At 47.2% G+C, this 21,707-nt stretch overlaps 1 protein-coding gene across 4 annotated transcripts in view; it reads left to right on the top strand.

The window, feature by feature from the left end:
- RAB26 (RAB26, member RAS oncogene family) overlaps positions 1–21,707 on the top strand; it is a 97,631-nt gene that overhangs the window by 65,789 nt on the left and 10,135 nt on the right. For all 4 annotated transcript variants that reach the window (XM_075565716.1, XM_075565715.1, XM_075565718.1 and 1 more), the window contains exons 4-6: positions 5,758–5,799; positions 6,695–6,761; positions 7,409–7,461. In XM_075565716.1, the coding sequence (XP_075421831.1) occupies positions 5,758–5,799; positions 6,695–6,761; positions 7,409–7,461 (162 nt within the window). The remainder of the gene's footprint in view (positions 1–5,757; positions 5,800–6,694; positions 6,762–7,408; positions 7,462–21,707) is intronic.

Below are 21,707 nucleotides of genomic sequence, written 5' to 3'. Positions count from 1 at the left end.
GCTTTTAATGTCCACATTCTGCCTCTCTGGATGTTTGTTAATTGAAACAAATAATTTGACGGCAGATAAGAGCCACTTGACCCACCTACAGTAATCCACCCATCATGGGAAGTGCCTACAGAAAGGCCACTGTTCAGTATTTAATATACAATGTGACTCCTGTGTAATACAACACATGACCCAACATTGTGAAGCACTGCACCCTACAGATGTTATGGAACCAGGGTTCTGCTAACTGCACCTCGGTGTCTGCTGCCTCTCTCTCTGCAATGAGTGCAAGCATGATGGAGAACTTATGATAAAATAAACATATCCTGCTAATGAAACACCTTTTTGCTCCCTCCTGGGAACGTGGACTTTTTAATTAAACTTTACAGCCTTTCCAATCATGTTCTGCAGTTAGCCAAGTCCCTGAATGATAACAAGGCAGGAAATCCAAATTTGAATTGTAATTTGCATGTTCCTCTGCAAAAGTGCGATTGCGGGGGAAATGTATTGACTGTTCTCCTAAAACCATAGGAGCATTTCCATATAAATAGCCAAGCTTGTGATTTTCCATACAATTAAAAAATGATGATTCAACTCTCAGAAGGCATACACAGCTTAACCCTTTGAGTGACGGTGGGGTCTTGGTGCCTGAGTGCAGCGGCCTCCCCGGCACAGTGTGGTCCCATGACCACCATTTTGGATGAAACGCAAGAGTAGGGATCTCTTCTGTCTCCTCACTGGTTAGATTGCGTCCCGCACTCCATGGGATCGCAGGATGCAGTCTAATCTGGAAAAAACAAGCTCTTTAAGCGTGACGTAGTCACTACATCATAAGGCCCCCGGAGTGTTAAAGGTTCGACAGAGAGCGGCAGTACCAGGCCAGGGTCTGCATTAATTACAGTTGGCTGTTGGCTCCAGATTAAACATTAACAGCTTCAGCGATCCCCTCATTTATACATGGAAGTGGCACCGTTTAAAACATGAACCAGCCAAGGTTTAATTTCACACGCACGGTAGAAAAGGAGAATTGAATCACTGTAGCCAATGCAGACGTTTACATTTCTCATCCATCAGTGGCTGATTCCAGTCTGACCTCTATACTGCTCAACTCTCACAGTTGATCAGAATGAGGCTGGGAGGTTGGTGACCAGAGTGAGGCTTGTGACCAGAGTGAGGCTGGGAGGTTGGTGGTCAGAGTGAGGCTTGTGACCAGAGTGAGGCTGGGAGGTTGGTGGTCAGAGTGAGGCTGGGAGGTTGGTGATCAGAGTGAGACTGGCTGCAAAACGAGGGCAAATCCATCTCTAAAAAAAAGACACCATATTTACCAAATTTAAAAAAAATCCAGTTCTCATTAGATTCGCTTTCTTTTGACACAGAGACCCCACAGAGTTTAGTAGTTTTACTGCTGAGAAATGTTTCTGCGAGGTAGTAGTGCATTTTAAAGCAGCAACCACCCCAGAAGCCTATAGAACAGGGGTAGCCAACTCCAATCCTCAAGGGCCACCAACAGACCAGGTATTAGCCACCTGTGCTGAAGCAGCGATATCCCTATCAGTAGCTCAGTCATTATGACTGAGCCACCTGTGCTGAAGCAGGGATATCCTGCAAATCTGTCTTGTTGTTGGCCCTTGAGGATTCGAGTTGGCTACCCCTGCTATCGAAGTTTATAAGGTTAGTATATTCCCTGTTGAGCATGTCCTGCTTTATCTAGTGTTAAAAAACCCGCTTTCTCTAGTTGCTGATGTTCTGGGGAGAGCTCCATTTTAACCTCCCGGACACACTAAACTCCAGTGGCAGGAAAACTTTATACTGCCAGATGAACTGACTCTCACCACCGGACTCCAGGTCATCTCCACAAGTCTACCCAGTCCTGGTTTTAATTGAAATTGTGCTATGAAGACATCCTAGGGTCCTGTCCATATTAACCTTTTTGCTATGTAAGCAGGGCATTGCTTTAACAGGGAAGCCTCAGCAACCCATTATCTCACAGCTTCTCCGGAGCTGGCAGGCTGCCTGATCTGATTCACAGGCAGGTGTCTCGTTCCATGCATTTATTTAAGGAGTCCTGCACACCTGCACCACTTACCTAATCAGCTGAGATGCTAAAAATAATTTCAGCATGCCTCGTGGTTTAATTAGCCGGGGGCAAAGCAGCCATTTAAAGCAAAAAGCCACGGTTGTGATATGTAAGAGTAAATACGCATGTGTGGGTCTGTGTGCATGGTTGTACATACCAGTGTGTAGGTTTAGACCAGGGGTGGCCAAACGCAGTACTCAAAAGCCACCAACAGGCCAGGTTTTAAGGACATCCCTGCTTTAGCAAAGAGCCACCTGTGCTGAAGCAGGGATGCCCTTACACCTGCCCTGTTGGTGGCTCATGAGGACTGAGTTTGGCCACCCACGGCTTAGACTGTGTATACGATGTGTGTCCGTATATGTAGCAGGGATTTGGTGCAGTGGTTAAAAGCAATACATTTGTACGTGCAGAATATCGATTCTCTCTGACTCCCTGTGTGAGTCTAAAAATGAAAAGCTTGTTGCATTCGTCCATTCTATTTACCCTTCAGTGCAGTGTGTGTTCAGGTCACGCTGGCAGCAAAGGACGTGAATCCACCCCACAAATTCATACTACGCGATATACCTATGTAGTTACACTGTAGCACTACTCCCAACACCCCTCTATTTCAGTGGTGCTACAATCCAGTACTCAAGACCCCCCCCCCCCCAACAGGTCAAGTTTTAAGGATATCCCAGCTTCAGCATAGGTGGCTCACTGATTGAGCCAGCTGTGCTGAAGCAGGCATATCCTGGAAACCTGGCCTATTGGGGGGCGTTGAGGACTGGATTTGAGCTCCCCTGCCATATAGAACGCCCAGCTGGTTGTGTTCCGTCTGATGCGGGAGGTGTTGTGGCTAAAACCTTCCGCTTCTTAGGATTCTGACCCTTGTGAAGAGATCTTGGCAGAGAAAATGGCACATGTGGAACAGGAACACAGAGATCTGGTGGAGGTGTCTGTAATGAAAAAGAACATTCACATTGATTGATTTGAGCAGGGATACTGTATTGGCAAGCGAAGCTCTGTCTGGCCTCAGTCCCAGTCAAGTCTCTATATCCCTCACTATTCACAGCTTGTTATACACAGTTAACCATGGTGGCGACTTGATGGTATGGAAGATGCAGGGCACTGCTTCTTCCATTCATCCGTATCATTGGGTATACCACGCAGAGATCCCTGGACCAGGAGCCCTGGTAGTTGTATCATTATTTTATATTTATTTTCAGCATTTCCTTGTTAAATTGTGGCGATTTGATGGTAACCATATTACTGCAGAACCCTGCCATACTCGCAGGCAGGACCATCGACAGGGGGGCGAGCCAGGCCTGGCGGTTGCCGGGGGCCTGCCTGGCCAGCGCTGGAAGTTGGGCCTGGCCAGAGGTCAGGCCCACCTTCTGCGTCCGAGCAGCTGGGCCCCTGGATTTCGTCGGGCCCCCGACTCTCCCCAGCACCTGCAGGCCTGCCTCTCTCTGGTCTCTTTCGCCGGGGTGCACCAGTAGCTGGCCCCGACTTCCGGCGCGCATCGGCGGGAGAGAGGCCCGGTGTGGGGCAGACTCCCTCAATATCTGGGGGGAGCTGGGCTTGGCGGCCTCAGACCACCAGTAAGGTAAGTATGTGTCGCATTTTGTGCGTGTTGCATTTTGTGCGTGTTGCATTTTGTGCGTGTTGCATTTTGTGCGTGTTGCATTTTGTGTTGGGGGGGGGTAATTATTGTGGCGGGCTTGAGTGAATATGGTGTGAGCGGAATTGTATGGGTGTCGGGGGGGGTGTGTGTGCCGAGGGGGGGGATTGTGAGAGCGAGAATGAATGAGAGGGGTTAAATAAGTGATAGAGGGGTGGTTGAGAGTGAGAGAAATACATGCGGAAAAGGGGGGGAATAGAGGAGGTGGCTCTCGAGTGGGGGGTGTCAAAACTCTAATCCTGTGCCCCAGGAATTTTTGGGGACTGCCATCTCAAGGAGCAGACCACATACACCCAAGTTTATCCTAGTAAAAAGGAGGAAGGCGTGTCTTACTGTGATTATTTAAACACTAAGGGCCCTATGCAGAGAGCAGCGCTAAAATAAAATGGAGATGTTAATAAAATGTACCTGTAATGGCGTGATTTTATCTCCATATGCAGAAAGGCCCGAAAACTGCATTTAAAATGATGTGGGAATATGGAGACTTTCAACCGGCGAGATGCGCGCTGGGGAAACATGTTTGAAAAAAAACGCGTTTTTTTCTCTTCTTTTCCCTCTCGCCGGTGAGCTCCAGCTTACTGCCAACTTTTTTTGGCGGAGCAAATAGTACAATTTCTCTCCATTTTAATGGCGCGAACAGCCACTAGATGGCGATCGTGCCTTTCTGCATACGGCGGTTTAAAAGACTGCAGAAATATAGGGTCTCGCCAACCGCGCGGCGTGTTTTTCAAACAAAAAAAAATTGCGCTTTTCTCTCTTTTCCCCTCATTTGCGCCAGTTCTTTACTTTTGGATGAAATATTTCGCTGCAAACTGGCGAAACACAGCTTCTCGCTGCTCTCTGCATGAGTCCCTAAATGTCAGGCGGCTGGTTGGAGATGACACTTTTATTGGCTGACTGAAGCTAATAGACCAAGCTGCCAGGATACTTGAAGAAGGAAGTTCTGAGATGTCCCATACTAGAAGCCTGATCTATAAACGTTGTGTAGCTGATAAAGGGATCAACTTTACTTGACCATTTATTGGTTTTCTCTTAAGAAGTCGGGTTTTCTACTGGTGAATTTCCACTTGCTAATATCATTACAGCTAATTACATAACAGAAATGCAGTGTGTGTGTTTACTCATAAAAGTTGGGAATCCTATCTTTCCTTCAATATAAGGCTGCTTAATATATATATTTAATATAATTTATTGTAACCCCCATAATATTTTATGGGGAGGTCTCGGAAGAAAATAAAAACTCTTGAAGTCTAATCTCTTCTCTATAAATCTGTGGCGTCTGTGTGCGGTTTCTTTTCCCCAGTTCATGGTACTGTACAGTAAATTGTTTACCAACCAACGTTTTGACTACATATCGTAGCATTTATCAGGGTGTGGGCTCTATATACTCTATACTGTATATCACACAACAAATACTGCAAAGCAAGCCCCCCCAACAGGTCAGGTGTCAGGATATCCCAGCTTCAGCACAGGTGGCTCAATCAGTCCCTGCTTTCGCACAAGTGGCTTTCCGTGGCTCAGTCTTTCATTGAGCCACCTGTGCTGAAGCAAGGATATCCTTAGAACCTGACCTGTTTGGGTGTCTTGAGGACTGCAGTTGAGCCCCGCTGCTGTAAAGTACATATATTTATCAATAGTGCCTGTGCACAGGTCTCCGCCAAACTGCAGGGAGACAGAGCATTAACCCTTTACAACCCCTCTGGCAGCAAAAGTGTTAAACCAAATTTTTTTTTTATAAATCCTGAATTTAGATTTAGTTTTATTTCTTATTTAAAAAAAAAAACATATTAAGCATTTATAAACATCATCTCCTGTCTTTTCTGCAGAAGGTAGTATCAGCCAGTGCTATGGTACAAATACAACGGAATATTTAGCACACAGTGGAACATACACAATACTGAGACACACAATTTCATTTATTTTTTCCTAGTAGAGTAGTATGACAAGATGCTAAGGATGCTTGTAACAAGGAGACGTCCACACAATCTACTCACAGTAAACGCGGTTCTGTTTTTTTTTTTTTAATTTTCAGAACAAAGTGTTGAATGTGGATGGAGTGAAGGTGAAATTACAGGTAACATGTCATTTGTGTGTTAATACAATGTGTTAGTAATTGAAGGGAGAGAGGGACAGGCCGACGTGGAATATTAACCAGAATGTGAGTTCTCTTCTAAAACCCACCACAATAGAATAGAACCTTTGTGTGTTAAAGGCTCAGCCTGTTTATTACTGCAGGTTAGAACAGACGGGCTCAACTCCAGTCCTCAAGCACCCCCCAACCCCCTTAAACGGGTCAGGTTTTCAGGACATCCCAGCTTCAGCACAGGTGGCTCAAATCAGAGGCTCAGTCAAAGACTGAGCCTCTGATTGGGCCAACTAAGCTGAAGCAGGGACTGATTGAGCCACATGTGCTGAAGCTTGGACTGATTGAGCCACATGTGCTGAAGCTGGGACTGATTGAGCCAACTGGGCTGAAGCAGGAATATCCTGAAAACCTGACCTGTTGGGGGGGCTTGAGGACTGGAGTTGAGCACCCCTTGGGTTAGAAGGCAAGCAACACTGGGATGCTGAAAATAGATAGAGAAACTGAGAATACGGATATCACCATAGAATTTGACAACAGATAAGAGCCGGTTGAGCCAGCTAGTCTGCACATTTACTGCAAAGAGAGACAATAGCAGAATATAACGTTCACCGTATTACCAAGAGAACACATACCATAGGTGACCAGGTTTCTGCCGTAAAGAGCTTACAATCGAAATCATTATTATACTATTCACCGTGTTCATTTTCTGTAGAGGTAAATATTACCCCCACAGTGCTGGGGGGGGGGATTGGGGGGGAAGGGGTATGGGGGTATGTACCTGAGCCTCTCCCCACTACAAAGGTTGCCCCAGTGTCCGACTGGTGTATGCTTCTCACTCCCGTGGTAGGAGTGGTTGTGACGCTCTGCTCTCTCCTCCCTGTAGATTTGGGACACGGCGGGGCAGGAAAGATTCCGTAGTGTTACCCACGCATACTACAGGGATGCCCACGGTGAGTACCTCACTCAGCGCCAACAGAGGCGACTCATTAACCCTTTCACTTTGACGTTCAACCATGTGTAAAAGAGACAGAAATAATGGTTTGAATTCCCGAGTTATCCAGTCCTAACGCAGACAGTTTGTGTCTCTTCCCACCCTGTGACCACAATATATATTTTATTAGAGGTATGTGAAAATGCGAAGGGCAAAGGTCGTGAACAAGGCGAAATTTGCCCTTTTTGAGCCGCAAATAAATGACAGCCTAGAGTTTGCGTAAGCCAATGCGCATTGCAATGTCCCGATTATCAGAGTTTGCTAAATTCTCTAAAACTGCAATATTCGGTTAATGCTGAGACCATAAATTAGGCCCACACCCCATGTTCTGCTCACTGCCTGACAAGGTTTTGCTGACTGGGCCTCTGATTGAGCCACCTGTGCTGAAGCAAGGATATCATTAAAACTTGACCTGTTGGTGGCCCTTGAGCACTGGAGTTGGCCGTTCTTGTTCTGGAGCTCACCAAGAGGTGCATCTCAGCACTGCTTATGTGTGTGAAGTAGCAGCCGAGCGGGATTTTTATCAGGTCCCATTAGGACCAGACAGACAAACACTGAAGCTGCTGTCACAGATCTGAGTATTTGTGCTTGTCTCTATCCTCACAGCGTTACTGCTGCTCTATGACGTGACCAATAAAACCTCGTTTGACAACATTCAGGTAAGAACGGAGATCCGCTCGCGGTGAGAAAAACAAAGAGGGAAGAACCCGTTACGCAGAAAAATCATTCTAACTTTAATACATTCCGTTATTCATCATGTGTGATGTCGCTACTGTAAATGAAACCTAACCCTTCTCAGGACCTTCAATCTTTACATCTTTAGAATAATGAAAAAGGATGACTTTGGTAATTGGATGCGTGTGGTAATTGGATGCGTGTGCTTTAAAGCTGCAGACCAAGCAATATCTTACATGTGTGTTTTATTAATAAATCAGTTCTGTACTATGAGAAAATACTTGGAGCATGTTCTTAAACTCTGAATAATATTTTTTTACGTATTATAATGTAACAAGCCTTTTTTGTTTCTATAGCAACCATTTACAAAGTCATAGAATACTACTCTGCAGCCTGATACATAAAGCTTGGCCCCCTGCAGACACACTTACTAGAACTCCCTCCTACTGTCTCTGTACGTTCTTCCTACCTACCAATTAGATTGTAAGCTCTTCGGAGCAGGGACTCCTTTTCCTAAATGTCCCTTTTATGTCTGAAGCACTTATTCCCATTATGTGTAATTTGTATTACTTGTTATTTATATGATTGTCACATGTATTACTGCTGTGAAGTGCTATGTACATTAATGGCGCTATATAAATAAAGACATACATTCTGTACATACAACTAGCCGCAAAGGCATGGAAAAAAATCACACATCTTTACTAACCACTACAGCAAGGTGAAGCATAATTTTATATATATATATATAACAAAAGAAAAACAGGCGCACTCCTAGTGTATTAAAGTATAAAAAAGTTTTATAGGACTGTAACATATAAAAAACGCACTCACAAACAGAGTTCAATAAAGAGCATGTATGAGATATACTCAATCGCCTGAGAACTGCAGGGGTCCACGCCAAAACGTCCCGTTGGTGCCACCTCTGGTGTATCCGGTGAACTAGCAGGATGTGTGAGTGCTCCAGGAACCGGATGGTGTCATACTCAGTGTCCCATGCAGAGACTTCCTCCGGCTACACCTCCTTCAACTGGTACTGCTCACCATAGGAACCAGCAGACAACCGCAGTGATCGGAATAACGGCAACCTCATACAAAATCTCAACAGCCGTAGAATAGGCTCTCTGTTCGTAGGTAATAAATATATTATATACACACACACACACACACACATACATACATACATACATACATACATACATACATACATCCGGATATGCTCCGACACAGCAGACAGAGACCAGCGGATTAAAGCCTTGAGATCAGATTTCATAAACCGTGGATATAACCACAGAATTGTAGACCAGCAAATTCACAAAGCCACCAGAATACCAAGAAGTGATCTCCTTGAATACAGACAGAAAGAGACAAGTGACAGGGTACCTTTGGTTGTCACATATAACCCACACCTAGGAGCCCTACACAAGATCGCCAGGGAACTACAACCCATCCTCCAGGAAGATACAAGACTGCAACAGGTCTTCCCTGACACACCCTTATTATCAGTGGTCGACAAATCACCAAAAAATCTACTCGCCGAACAAAAAAATCTACTCGCCACCTAGTACCACATGTGTGCTGCTTGGAGGAGCTCGCCACGATGTCAAATCCACTCGCCCAGGGCGTGCAAATGTATAGGTTTGTCGATCACTGCTTATTATCATACAGACAACCCCATAATCTCAAGAAAATGATGGTGAAGAGTAAAGTATTCAATAGTATAACTGAATGCGGGACAAGACCATGCCAAGACGCAAGATGCAAAACCTGCGCAATGCTCCACACAGCGGGCGCAATATAAATAGCACACAGGAATCGGGAATACAAAATCAGAGGAAGGTTCACCTGTTTGTCCAGCAATGTCGTGTACCTCATCATGTGCATGAAATGCCCAGGGGGCTGCTACTACATAGGTGAGACAGGACAGGGGCTAAACAAGAGAATGAATCTGCATTGCCACAGCATCACACGCGGAACAAGAGACAGTCCTGTCTGTGAACATTTCTCTGACTCTGGCCATAAGATGAACGATCTGAAGGTGGCCATACTCAAAGGTGGTCTTAGAACCCAGAAAGAGAGACGGTTGCATGAATACAAATTTATGCAACTGTTCGGGACACTTAGCGGTGGCCTAAACCGAGACCGAAGTTTTATGAGTCCCTACTGACACGAGAGAACTCTCTTCCCATGAGTGCTAAAGGCCATGTCTATACATACTGTAAAGTGTGCCTGTCGTGCGATATGAGTATATCAAATGACTGTGTCTGAAGCAGGGGGAGGTTCAGCGGGGAGTGCGTCGGGAAATGTATGCTATCCTGGAGATATCAGTGACACTGCGGTCTCTCTCCTGAGTGGATAGTGTCTCTTGCTCCGAGGATTAGAGTTCCGTCGGGGACCTGGATGTGGGACGCTGGAGGTAAGGAAAAGACCGTCTTACCTCCTGTAGTACAACCTTCTTCAATGCTGGGTCTCGCTTCCACAGTGAATGTAGACAGCACGTCCGTGGTGAAGGAACAGCCCCTCCTCCCCCTCTCTGGTGCCGCCGTCAGCAAGGTAGATAGCAGCAGAAACAGCAAAAGTCAGGGCACTCAGACAGGATCAGGAGCAGCCAAAAATTGAAAAATCAAAGAAAAGGGTACCAGTAGGTGCAAAAGTAAATAAAGGCTTTATGAATATATGAAGCCTTTTTTTTTAACTTTTGCACTGACTTTTGCTGTTTCTGCAGCATGTCTATACATACTGCGCTATATGTATTCACACACAGCTGTTTCCTACATATACAAATACTCTGTTATTCTATCCCTATATACCAATAGGAACCACATAGTATCTACACACACTTTCAGTAATGCAACACCCTCTCACATTTCCACACCTACCCACAACATTGATATACACTCCCACTCCACACACCTTTTGTAAAGCGCTGTATACACTGTGGGCTCTTTATTTATATTGACATACTTACATACAAACACACACACTTACATCCCTCACATTCAGGGACTATTTAACACCTCAAGTCATAAATCGCATACTACACGGGAGGGGGGGGAGAGATGGGCTCTAGTCACATTCCAAGGTTGCCTGTTTTTGAGTAAACCCCATGCCTGCTTTATTCATTGTAACACCGCCGGAAGAAGAGATCAGTGTTTCTCGAAAGCTCGCACAAATCAAAGCATTTAGTTAGCCACCGAACGGTATTGTCTATTCATTTTTATATATATATATATATATATATATATATATATATATGGAACAAACAAGAGGAAAAAAGCTGCGCCTTAAAGGAACATATAACTATGTATGTCTATGTAGATATATCTGATGTATAACCTAAATAGTCTAAGCAATATTGTAAAGGTATACAGACCTATAACCATAAGATGGGCCAAAAACAAACATACAACAACAATACATGAAAAAGCAAATAAAAGGATAAACCAGTCCTCAGATAGTTCCGATGATAAAAATGGATACTGGTATGTAGGGTCTCCGGAAGCTCTCAATGTGGACCTACCACGTCCACAGGATATCTAAAAAGGAAAGAAGAGGAGAGAGCGCACGCCCATAGCGTATAAAAGTGTATTTAATGAAGGGGAGGGGGGAGGGAGGGGTAAAAAACGCACTTACAAGAAGTACAATAAAATCAAGCATATGTGATAATAATCACCACCATCTGGTCTAACTGCAAGCTCTTGGGGCAGTCCCAGGCTCCGTTGGTGAAGGAGCAGCGTCTCAGCAAATTTCCAGGACTGATGTGAGTCATCCGGTCAAATTGCAGACTTTGGGGGCATTCCCAGGCTCCGTTGGCGAACGAGCAGTGTACCAGCAGATTCCCAGGGCTGGTGTGCTTTGAATAGTCCCAGACAAAAAGTTCCGTGTAGGTAGTGCCTGCAGCACTAGCGCTAGGATCAGTCCGCTCCTGCGCTGGATGTAGACTTCAATGTCAGTGCGTCTGACGTCACGACGCTCCCTGACGCGTTTCGTCAGTCTCGGCTGAAAAAGTTAGCCGAGACTGACGAAACGCGTCAGGGAGCGTCGTGACGTCAGACGCACTGACATTGAAGTCTACATCCAGCGCAGGAGCGGACTGATCCTAGCGCTAGTGCTGCAGGCACTACCTACACGGAACTTTTTGTCTGGGACTATTCAAAGCACACCAGCCCTGGGAATCTGCTGGTACACTGCTCGTTCGCCAACGGAGCCTGGGAATGCCCCCAAAGTCTGCAATTTGACCGGATGACTCACATCAGTCCTGGAAATTTGCTGAGACGCTGCTCCTTCACCAACGGAGCCTGGGACTGCCCCAAGAGCTTGCAGTTAGACCGGATGGTGGTGATTATTATCACATATGCTTGATTTTATTGTACTTCTTGTAAGTGCGTTTTTTACCCCTCCCTCCCCCCTCCCCTTCATTAAATACACTTTTATACGCTATGGGCGTGCGCTCTCTCCTCTTCTTTCCTTTTTATATATATATATATATATATATATATATATATATATATGCAAATACAACTGTATGCTCATCTGCATGTCTTAGGCAGGTCTGCAACCCCGCCTTTCCCCATTATCACCCAGCATACAGCACTTCCACTGCAGCAAGGGATTCTGGGAAATGACATGCAAATGAGCACACAGTGTCACTTTTTATATATATATATATATATATATATACATATATAATATTAATATATTTGATTTTATATATATATATAGAGAGAGAGAGAGAGAGAGAGAGAGAGAGAGAGAGAGAGAATGAAATTCTCTCCAAAGCATAATCCTGTATCCATAGTTTCAGCACGTAAAGCTTTACATAATGCAGAAATCTCACATCTGCAAGGCTTTTAAATTCCAATTCCTTTGTATTAACCAAAGTGCTCTTCTGTAGAACAGACTCTACAAGCGCAGTGTGTCTGGTAAAGCACACAGAAGGGAGCGATCTGAAATCTGACAGCACTTACACATACTAAACATGGAAATGTGACACAAATTGCAGACTGGCAGCATACACAGTATATTAAAAATGAGTGCCTGAAAAGTGTCTTTACGTGTGCAAAACCTATGGAACATTCAGTACACAATCCATATATGATACAAATTAAATGGTTAAGTGCCTCCACAAGTAATTTACAATATGTGGTAGTGTTTCTAGGCAGAGATGTGCAACATTGTCCGCAGAAATTGGTGGAACAGCCGAATATAGGACTTTTAGCACTAGTGAGCATTTTGTGAAATCGTCAGAGTTCTCAACAGATTCCCTGGCGTGTCTCTCTCTCACACAGAATATGCCAAATCTACACATCAAACTGCCCATCATGTGAAGTAAACAGGAGCGTTTCCATGAACCGAACTCCAAGACAAGTGCTCCACTCCTGAGCCTCTTTCAGGAAACATTACATGTTGACAGGAGCACAAGAAAAACTCATGTGTGTAGGCGTTATTGGCTATTTATGGCAGGATAATAGATGTAGTTATTTCAGGGACTTTAATCATATATTTCGGTTTCTAATGGAAAAGGCTTTAGTGTAAGCTCAGCATTGCTTTTTATGATAGCATGTGTAAGTATGACCGTGTCACTCAGCTGTGTTTCTGTTGGAGCTGAGCTGTTCTCCCATCAGAGGGGAAATCCGAGGGACAATTTCTAATGTGTATTCATGCATAGGATCAGTGCTTGAGAGGGGGAGTGTCCCGTGAGAGACCCATATGCAACCTGAGAAGGCAGCTCATCACTGTGATTGATAGTGTACTTTCTCCTACTCTGGGCACTGGAAAATAGCAGCCAGTTACTCTGCCTCGGTACTCACCCAGGAACACCGGAGCAGTCCATGGGTGGTTGCCTTGATGTAGGGCTGGGATGGCCAACTCCAGTCCTGAAGGACCACCAGCAGGTCAGGTTTTCAGGATATCCCAGCTTCAGCACAGGTGGCTCAATCAGAGGCTCAGTCAAAGATTGAGCCGCTGATTGGGCCACCTGAGCTGAAGCAGGGACTGATTAAGCCACCTGTGCTAAAGTAGGGATATCCAGAGAACCTGACCTGTTGGTGGCCCCGGAGTACTGGAGTTGGCCACTCCTGATGTAGGGTATACCAGCTGTTTGTCTGCCTTGATGCCTTAACACCAACTATGGGATATTAAAAAGAATGTGTAGTGGTGGAAATATAGAGAATTGACATGGAAAATAACAGGAAAGATACAGCCCTGTTATGCAATATGAAGAGAAAAAGGTTGATGAGGAGGTGTGGTTCTCACAGTAAACGCTCATTTCACTGATGCTGTTTCTGATTGGATTATCAGATTATGAATGGCCTTAATTACAAGCAGATATGGCATTCAATAGCGGCACATCTCTGATTTAATACGAGTGACATTTATCCGTATGACATGTTACATTCCTGTGCCTCTGGCCTGCATGTCAGCTTCCAATGGGCAAAGGAAGAATAAGAACCAGTGCCCTTTTAGTGTTACTACAATATATTCATCGGTATATAATATATATATAATATATATAATATAGAAGTATTGATAGGTGGTTAAACTGTGGACCATAAAGAATCTACCAGGAACTGAGCTCACAATTTTGTACAATAACTCTGCATAAAACTCAGCCCCTCTGAAGACCACTGTTCACAGTGACATGTATAACAGGTTAAATGAAGATTATTAGTGGCTTCAAATAGCAAATACATACATATATAAATATATTTTTTAATCTTTCAACTGTTTGGCTCTGCGGTGAAGGGAGGAGCACAAAGGTTCTTCCCGGTAAGGATACGGCTGAGCTCTTATCTGAGTGTGTGGTTACTCTCCGTTCTTAGCTGCTGATAAGGATGCCTATTTAGCAGTAAATCACTAGGTAGAAGTTGCACTAGATGGCCCAGAGGCACTGTCTGTTAGGAATTTCCTGCACTGTCTTGAAAATATCAATCCCCACTGGCAAATATCTAAATATAACAGAGTCATCGACCTGCCGCTGTCTCTCCTCTCCATATCTGTGCTCCTCTCCATTTCAATCCCTGCATCATATCTTCCTCTATATACAATAAGCTTTCCTCGCTCGGGCTGTCCGTAATCTTCTTTTGAAGTCAGCACCCCTTGCTGCTGAGTGTGTGAGAGCCTCCCTCAAACACTCCTAAAGATGGGGGCTCCCAACAGGAGACCCCAAAAGACAGAAAAGGGACACACACAAAGAGCACCGGTGCGCTTTGTGTGTATCCCCTTTTTTATCATCTCTTCCTCTGCTGGGTCTTTTTCTTCTCTCCTCTCCTCTCTTTCTCATTTCCTTAGCACACAAGGGTGCTGACAGAGGAGAAAGGGGTCTGAGCAGAGAGACCCTCCATAGCACACAAGGGTCCTGATCCAGGAGAGCAGAGAGGCCTTCTCCTACAGCAACAGAATCAGATAAGAGACTTTGTTGTTGGACTTTTGTATGAATACATGTTTGGGGTGGTAACCAGCTTAGCTACCCACCCAGTTAGAAAGGGCTGGAGTAAAGGTATAGTTATTCTCCAAAGTGGAGTAGGCCTTTATTTTGTTTGTTTCTTCTTGTATGCTTTGCCTTGTTAAAGGAACAGGCGCAATAAAGCCAGGATTTAATTTCACCCTAATCGGTCTCCATTAGATGTACCTCTGCACACATCTCTTACACTATCCCAAGCCTGTTTGAATTCCTTTGCTCTATTAACCCCTTATATATGTGACAGTCCCTCTCATCCCCCTCTCCCTTCTCGCCTCTAAGCTGCACATATTAAGGTCCTTCAGTCTCGCCGCATGAGACTTATGCGGTAGATATGGGGTGCACTTTTTTGTTTCCACCCCCCTGCCTACTCTCCCTCCCTGCTTGTGCTCCCCCTCTCCCCCCTCCACACCTTCCTTTTCTCCGGCATTGGAGGCGTCATTTGACGTCACAACGTCATGTGACACGTCGCCAGAAGTCGCTTGAGAGCAGGTAAGAGGCATACAGAAGCCTCACACGCTCCCCCGGCATTTTATTTAAATGTTGTGAGATAGAATGTGGGGCCCCTGTATGAGCCACCCCCCCCCCCCCCCCCGAAAACGTTGCGCCCCTCTTGGAGGTTGCCCCCCCCAGTTTGCGCACACCTGCTGCAGATCATGCACCAGTATCCCTTCTGTGCACAATCTCCAATTTATTTCTGTCCTCCCAGATATCTGATCTCTAGAATTGATCACCCTACTATAGGTTTAGATCTCACCAATGATCTATAAAGTGGCATCACCCCCCCCCCCCCCCAAATCTCACCCCGCCCCTTCCCCACTCCCCCCCCTCTCTCTTTCTGCTGCTAGTACCTCTCCCATCCCAACACCCCACTGGCTTCCCCCCTTGCTGTGTTACATCGCTCGCCTGCGTTTAAGTTTTCTGAGATAATGACTCCCTGGTCCCTTCCCTGTATAGCAGGTGACATTATAGTGCCATTAATCCGCTATGCTGCCGTTGTATTTTTGTGACCTAAATGCATGATTTTGCACTTTTTAGCATTAAATTGTAGTTGCCGCACTATTGATTATTCCTCCAATCTACCTAACTCATTAATCATTGTGTATACCCCCTGCAGTGTTAACACTGTTGCAAATCTTTGTGTCATCTACAATAAGGCATTATTTCCCTTCCAGGCAATTTGTAATGTCACTAATAAACGTATTAAAGAGCACTAGTCCCAGTATAGGTTCCTGAGGTCCTCCACTGGTCAACTTCTCTCCTCCACCGGTCACCTTCTCTCCTCCACTGGTCACGTTCTCTCCTCCACTGATCACCTCTCCTCCACTGGTCACCTTCTCTCCTCCACTGGTAACCTTCTCTCCTCCACTGGTCACCTTCTCTCCTCCACCGGTCACCTTCTCTCCTCCACCGGTCACCTTCTCTCCTCCACCTGTCACCTTCTCTCCTCCACCGGTCACCTTCTCTCCTCCACCGGTCACCTTCTCTCCTCCACCGGTCACCTTCTCTCCTCTGTGGATAGACTTGTGTCCACCTCCTCTCCATTTATATTCCTGTTGCCAACTGCAGTCTTTCCCCTTCAGCTGTGAAAACCCAGCACAAAGTATTATTAAGGTGGTCTGCTATACCTGTGTCTCCCTCCACGGGACTATTCTCTTCTGACTTTCCCCTTTCACTCATATACCTAAAAATTATTTATTTATTTATTTATAAAATATTTTACCAGGAAGTAATACATTGAGAGTTACCTCTCGTTTTCAAGTATGTCCTGGGCACAGAGTAAAACAAATAATACATGGTTACAAATACAGTTACATAAATGAACAAGGTATACATTATATACAAGACATTGCGTGCACAGTTAAAGAAAATATATATTATGAGCGTATGAAACAGTTACAGACCAGGTTAAAGTGTGAGACAGCCTTAGATTTGAAAGAACTTAGACTGGTGGTGGATGTGAGAGTCTCCGGTAGGTTGTTCCAGTTTTGGGGTGCACGGAAGGAGAAGGAGGAACGTCCGGATACTTTGTTGAGCCTTGGGACCATGAATAGTCTTTTGGAGTCTGATCTCAGGTGATAGGTGCTGCATGTGGTAGGGGTGAGGAGCTTGTTCAGGTAGCTGGGTAGCTTGCCCAGAAAGTATTTGAGGGTGAGACAGGAAAGGTGAACTTTGCGCCTAGACTCTAGTGATGACCAATCTAGTTCTTTGAGCATTTCGCAGTGATGTGTGTTGTAGTTGCATTGGAGAACAAAACGACAAATTGAATTGTAGAGGGTGTCAAGTTTGCTAAGGTGGGTAAAAATGGATTTGTGCCGCATGTTTTAGGCCTCGTCCATGGTTCCGGCGGGCGTGCTGAGACTCGGGAAGCGGGTGCTTTCCCTGGCCTTAGACAGCGCGCCGTCAGGGGGCGTATCGGGGGCGGGCCAGTGACATCACGGAGCTGGTTCGCCCTCATTGGGCGAACCGCTCACGTGACCGGCCCTGCGCTCTGACAAGCGCGTGATTTTAAATATTACATAAGACCTAAGCTGCCGCGCGCTTGCGGAAGCGTAGGCGAGCCCCTACTAAAGCCGCTCTCATTGCGGCTGTAGGGGCTCACAGGTAAGTGCAAGCGCGCCTCAGCACAGCCATGCCCGAGGCCCTACTGACTGGCCTATTTTCTCTTCTGCTTGGGCCTTTCCTGTTCCTAACCTGATACTCTAAATCAGGGGTGGCCAACTCCAGTCTTCAAGGGCCAGCAACAGGCTAGGTTTTAAGGATATTCCTGCTTCAGCACAGGTAGCTTAATCAGTTGCTCAGTCTTCAACTGTGCTGAAGCGGGGATGTCCTTAACACCTGGCCTGTTATTGGCCCTCGAGGACTGGAGATGGCCACTGCTCTAAATCTATCTGATTCCAGTCCTGTTTTTTTCAGCCGGGTCCCTGATAAATCGGCCCACACATAGCAGCTCTCAGCGCTCAGCTCTCAGCCCCAGCACTCAGCTCTCAGCCCCAGCTCTCAGCCCCAGCACTCAGCTCTCAGCCCCAGCTCTCAGCCCCAGCTCTCAGCCCCAGCGCTCAGCTCTCAGCCCCAGCGCTCAGCTCCCAGCCCCAGCGCTAAGCTCTCAGCCCCAGCGCTAAGCTCTCAGCCCCAGCGCTAAGCTCTCAGCCCCAGCGCTAAGCTCTCAGCCCCAGCGCTAAGCTCTCAGCCCCAGAGCTCAGCTCTCAGCCCCAGCGCTCAGCTTTCAGCCCCAGCGCTAAGCTCTCAGCCCCAGAGCTCAGCTCTCAGCCCCAGCGCTCAGCTCTCAGCCCCAGCGCTCAGCTCTCAGCCCCAGCGCTCAGCTCTCAGCCCCAGCTCTCAGCCCCAGCACTCAGCTCTCAGCCCCAGCGCTCAGCTCTCAGCCCCAGCTCTCAGCCCCAGAGCTCAGCTCTCAGCCCCAGCGCTCAGCTCTCAGCCCCAGCTCTCAGCCCCAGCACTCAGCTCTCAGCCCCAGCGCTCAGCTCTCAGCCCCAGCTCTCAGCCCCAGCGCTCAGCTCCCAGCTCCAGCTCTCAGCCCCAGCGCTTAGCTCTCAGCCCCAGCGCTCAGCTCCCAGCCCCAGCGCTAAGCTCTCAGCCCCAGCTCTCAGCCCCAGCGCTAAGCTCTCAGCCCCAGCGCTAAGCTCTCAGCCCCAGCGCTCAGCTTTCAGCCCCAGCGCTAAGCTCTCAGCCCCAGCGCTCAGCTCTCAGCCCCAGCGCTCAGCTCTCAGCCCCAGCGCTCAGCTCTCAGCCCCAGCGCTCAGCTTTCAGCCCCAGCGCTCAGCCCCAGCGCTCAGCTCTCAGCCCCAGCTCTCAGCCCCAGCGCTCAGCTCTCAGCCCCAGCGCTCAGCTCTCAGCCCCAGCGCTAAGCTCTCAGCCCCCAGCCCCAGCGCTCAGCTCGTAGCCCCAGCGCTCAGCTTTTAGCCCCAGCGCTCAGCTCTCAGCTCAGCGCCCAGCTCTCACCGCTCAGCTCTCAGCCCCAGCGCTCAGCCCCCAGCCCTAGCACTCAGCTCTCAGGCCCAGCTCTCAGCTCTCAGCCCCAGCGCTCAGCATTTAGCCCCAGAGCTCAGCTCTCAGCCCCAGCGCTCAGCTCTCAGCCCCAGCGCTCAGCATTTAGCCCCAGCGCTCAGCTCTCAGCCCCAGCGCTCAGCTCTCAGCCCCAGCGCTCAGCTCTCAGCCCCAGCTCTCACCGCCCAGCACTCAGCTCTCATATTTACTCAGCAGACATATCCGACACCGTCACTTGTTTATTTTTCCAAATGGGTTTTCCAGTATCCCTGCAGAGTGAGGGAAGTGTCAGCGCTGTGTGTGCAGTGTCTCACTCACCCTGCTAACTGTGCACCTTAAGCTGTCACTATACACAGCAGGGGTTTACAACGGGTATGTCCATGTGAATCTGATCTACTTAGACACTGTGTGTGTCTGTCTGTCTTTTGCGGCAACATTTCTCCTGAACAAGTACAGATTCAACATTTTGTTCTGATGGCTTTTAGTGGACTAACAAGATTTCTTCATAGATGTGACAGTGTGTGTGCCAAGCTTTGAAAACATGAAAACATTTGTGTGGTTGTTTGCTGTTACATTGTGTACACTACAGTGTGTGTGTGTGTGTGTGTGTGTGTGTGTGTGTGTGTGTGTGTGTGTGTGTGTGTGTGTGTGTGTGTGTGTGTGTGTGTGTGTGTGTGTGTGTGTGTGTGTCCATCTACATCTATGCTGTCACTGTGTGTATGTATGTGCATATCCATGTCTTTCTTGTTACCTTGTCTTTGTGTGTGTGTGTGTGGGGGGGGGGGGGTTCATGTATGTCTGTACTGTAACTTTTTGTGTCTGTGTGTGTCCATGTAAATGTGTGCTGTTGCACTGTGTTGTCGGGGGCACAACATGCTGTTACAGAACACAACCTGTGTTTATTGAGCACACGTTAGGAGCCGTCAGGAAACCCGGGAGCTGCACTTATCATGCACCCGGCACACACGGCAGAAATGTTCTCCTAACAGGAATTAGCTCCAGTGTAAGGACGCTGGGGACAGTATACCTCACATACTGTATAATGGGATGGTGAGGAACTGTGACAGTGCTGTGTGTATACAAACATGGTGCTGCGGGAGGAGGCGCGGGAGGAGGCGTGCATGCTGATGCATTCACTTTTAGGGTCCATGGGGAGAGGTGAGAGCATTGGGGTGGAGCGGTACCACCGTGCCACACCCCTACAAGGACACAGGCAAAGTGTAGGGGTTTCCAAAAGAATTGAAAGGGTCCTAAGAAAAAAGATTTAGTAACCTCAACATTTACACGCAGGTAAAGATGAGTGACAGTAGAGTATCGTTTCGGGCCCCTCTGACAGTAATAGGGTTAGGAGTCAGAGAAAGACCAGGAAAATAGTTCAGTTTCTAAATAAGTAAGTAGGTGAAAGGTGACACTGTGGTAGTGGATGAACAGACCAGCCTCCCCGCAGTGGCAATAGAGAGAAGTATAGTAAAAGAATGGGAAAATACTTGGGAAATAAAGAATAATGGCTTACAATCATGTATGATAAAAGGCTGAGCTCGTGTTTAGTGTCGAGGGCTGTGACTATCTGATTATCATGGGCCGTAGGAGTAGATCACTGGTAATGCCACTGCCTTTGACGTGGGTGTACATGGGTTTGAATGCCAGCGTCAGCTCTCCTTGTGACCTTGGGCAAGTCACTTTATCTCCCTGTGCTTGATTGTAAGCACAGATGGGGTGCTGGGTTGCACCCTTTGACCGTTTGTCACCTCTACTGTGAGCTTTGCATTGACCCCGAGACCTTGGAAATAAGTGGCATTTGCATGAAGGGAAGATCAATAAGGGAGCCGGCTGCATGTGACCGATCATTAATCGGACGGGTTGTCACCGGAGGTTGCACTCTGATGGCCGACAGGTGCCCGTGAGATACAGAGCTAATGCGCGCTGTGTCCTGTGCTGGTCTGAAGGACGAGCAAGTAAAATGTGAGAACCGTTTGATGGAGGTGCAGTGCATAGGTGCCATGCAGAGGTGCTGCAGTGCAGAGGTGCAGTGCATAGGTGCCATGCAGAGGTGCTGCAGTGCATAGGTGCCATGCAGAGGTGTTGCAGTGCAGAGGTGCAGTGCATGGATGCCATGCAGAGGTGCTGCAGTGCAGAGGTGCAGTGCATAGGTGCCATGCAGAGGTGCTGCAGTGCTGCAGTGCAGAGGTGCAGTGCATAGGTGCCATGCAGAGGTGCTGCAGTGCAGAGGTGCTGAAATAGCAGAGGGGCCACTGACAGGATTCAGTTGCATTGACAGAGCAGCGATAGAGCATCAGATTTGCGCTGCAGGGATAGGGCTGAGGACACTGGATAGAGCCGAGTCTGGCATAGCAGGTCACCCTGCTACAAGTGTGAGGTGTAGTGGTCGAGGTGTTGATACTTGAATTGTGAGCTTTTGCACAGCTCTGAGGTGGAAGGTTGTAGCAGGGTGGAGACACAGGACAGAATGAGAGCTACCGTATGTATCTCTCTGCGGGTCTCTGCAACATGGAAGGCATCACGAAATTACCCCCCCCCTCCTCCCCCTCCGTGTTGTTCCTCTTGGTAAATATATGTGTGTGTCTCAGGATATAGCAGTCTGTGTCTGAGATCACGCTGTGGTTAGCGGGTAATTTTAATTAGAGGGTGAGCAGCTCCGTGCAGTATAATTTATAGGTCTGAGGCCTCCTATTGTTGCTTAACTCTTTCACGTCCAACTCACCCTGAGAGGCAAGATTATCATCTTCTGTGCAACTCTAAAACATA

The sequence above is a fragment of the Ascaphus truei genome, chromosome 11 (genome assembly GCF_040206685.1).
Source record: "Ascaphus truei isolate aAscTru1 chromosome 11, aAscTru1.hap1, whole genome shotgun sequence".
Lineage (NCBI taxonomy): Eukaryota > Metazoa > Chordata > Amphibia > Anura > Ascaphidae > Ascaphus > Ascaphus truei.
The sequence above is the reverse complement of the archived record's forward strand: the minus strand, read 5'-3'. Positions and strand labels throughout refer to the sequence as shown.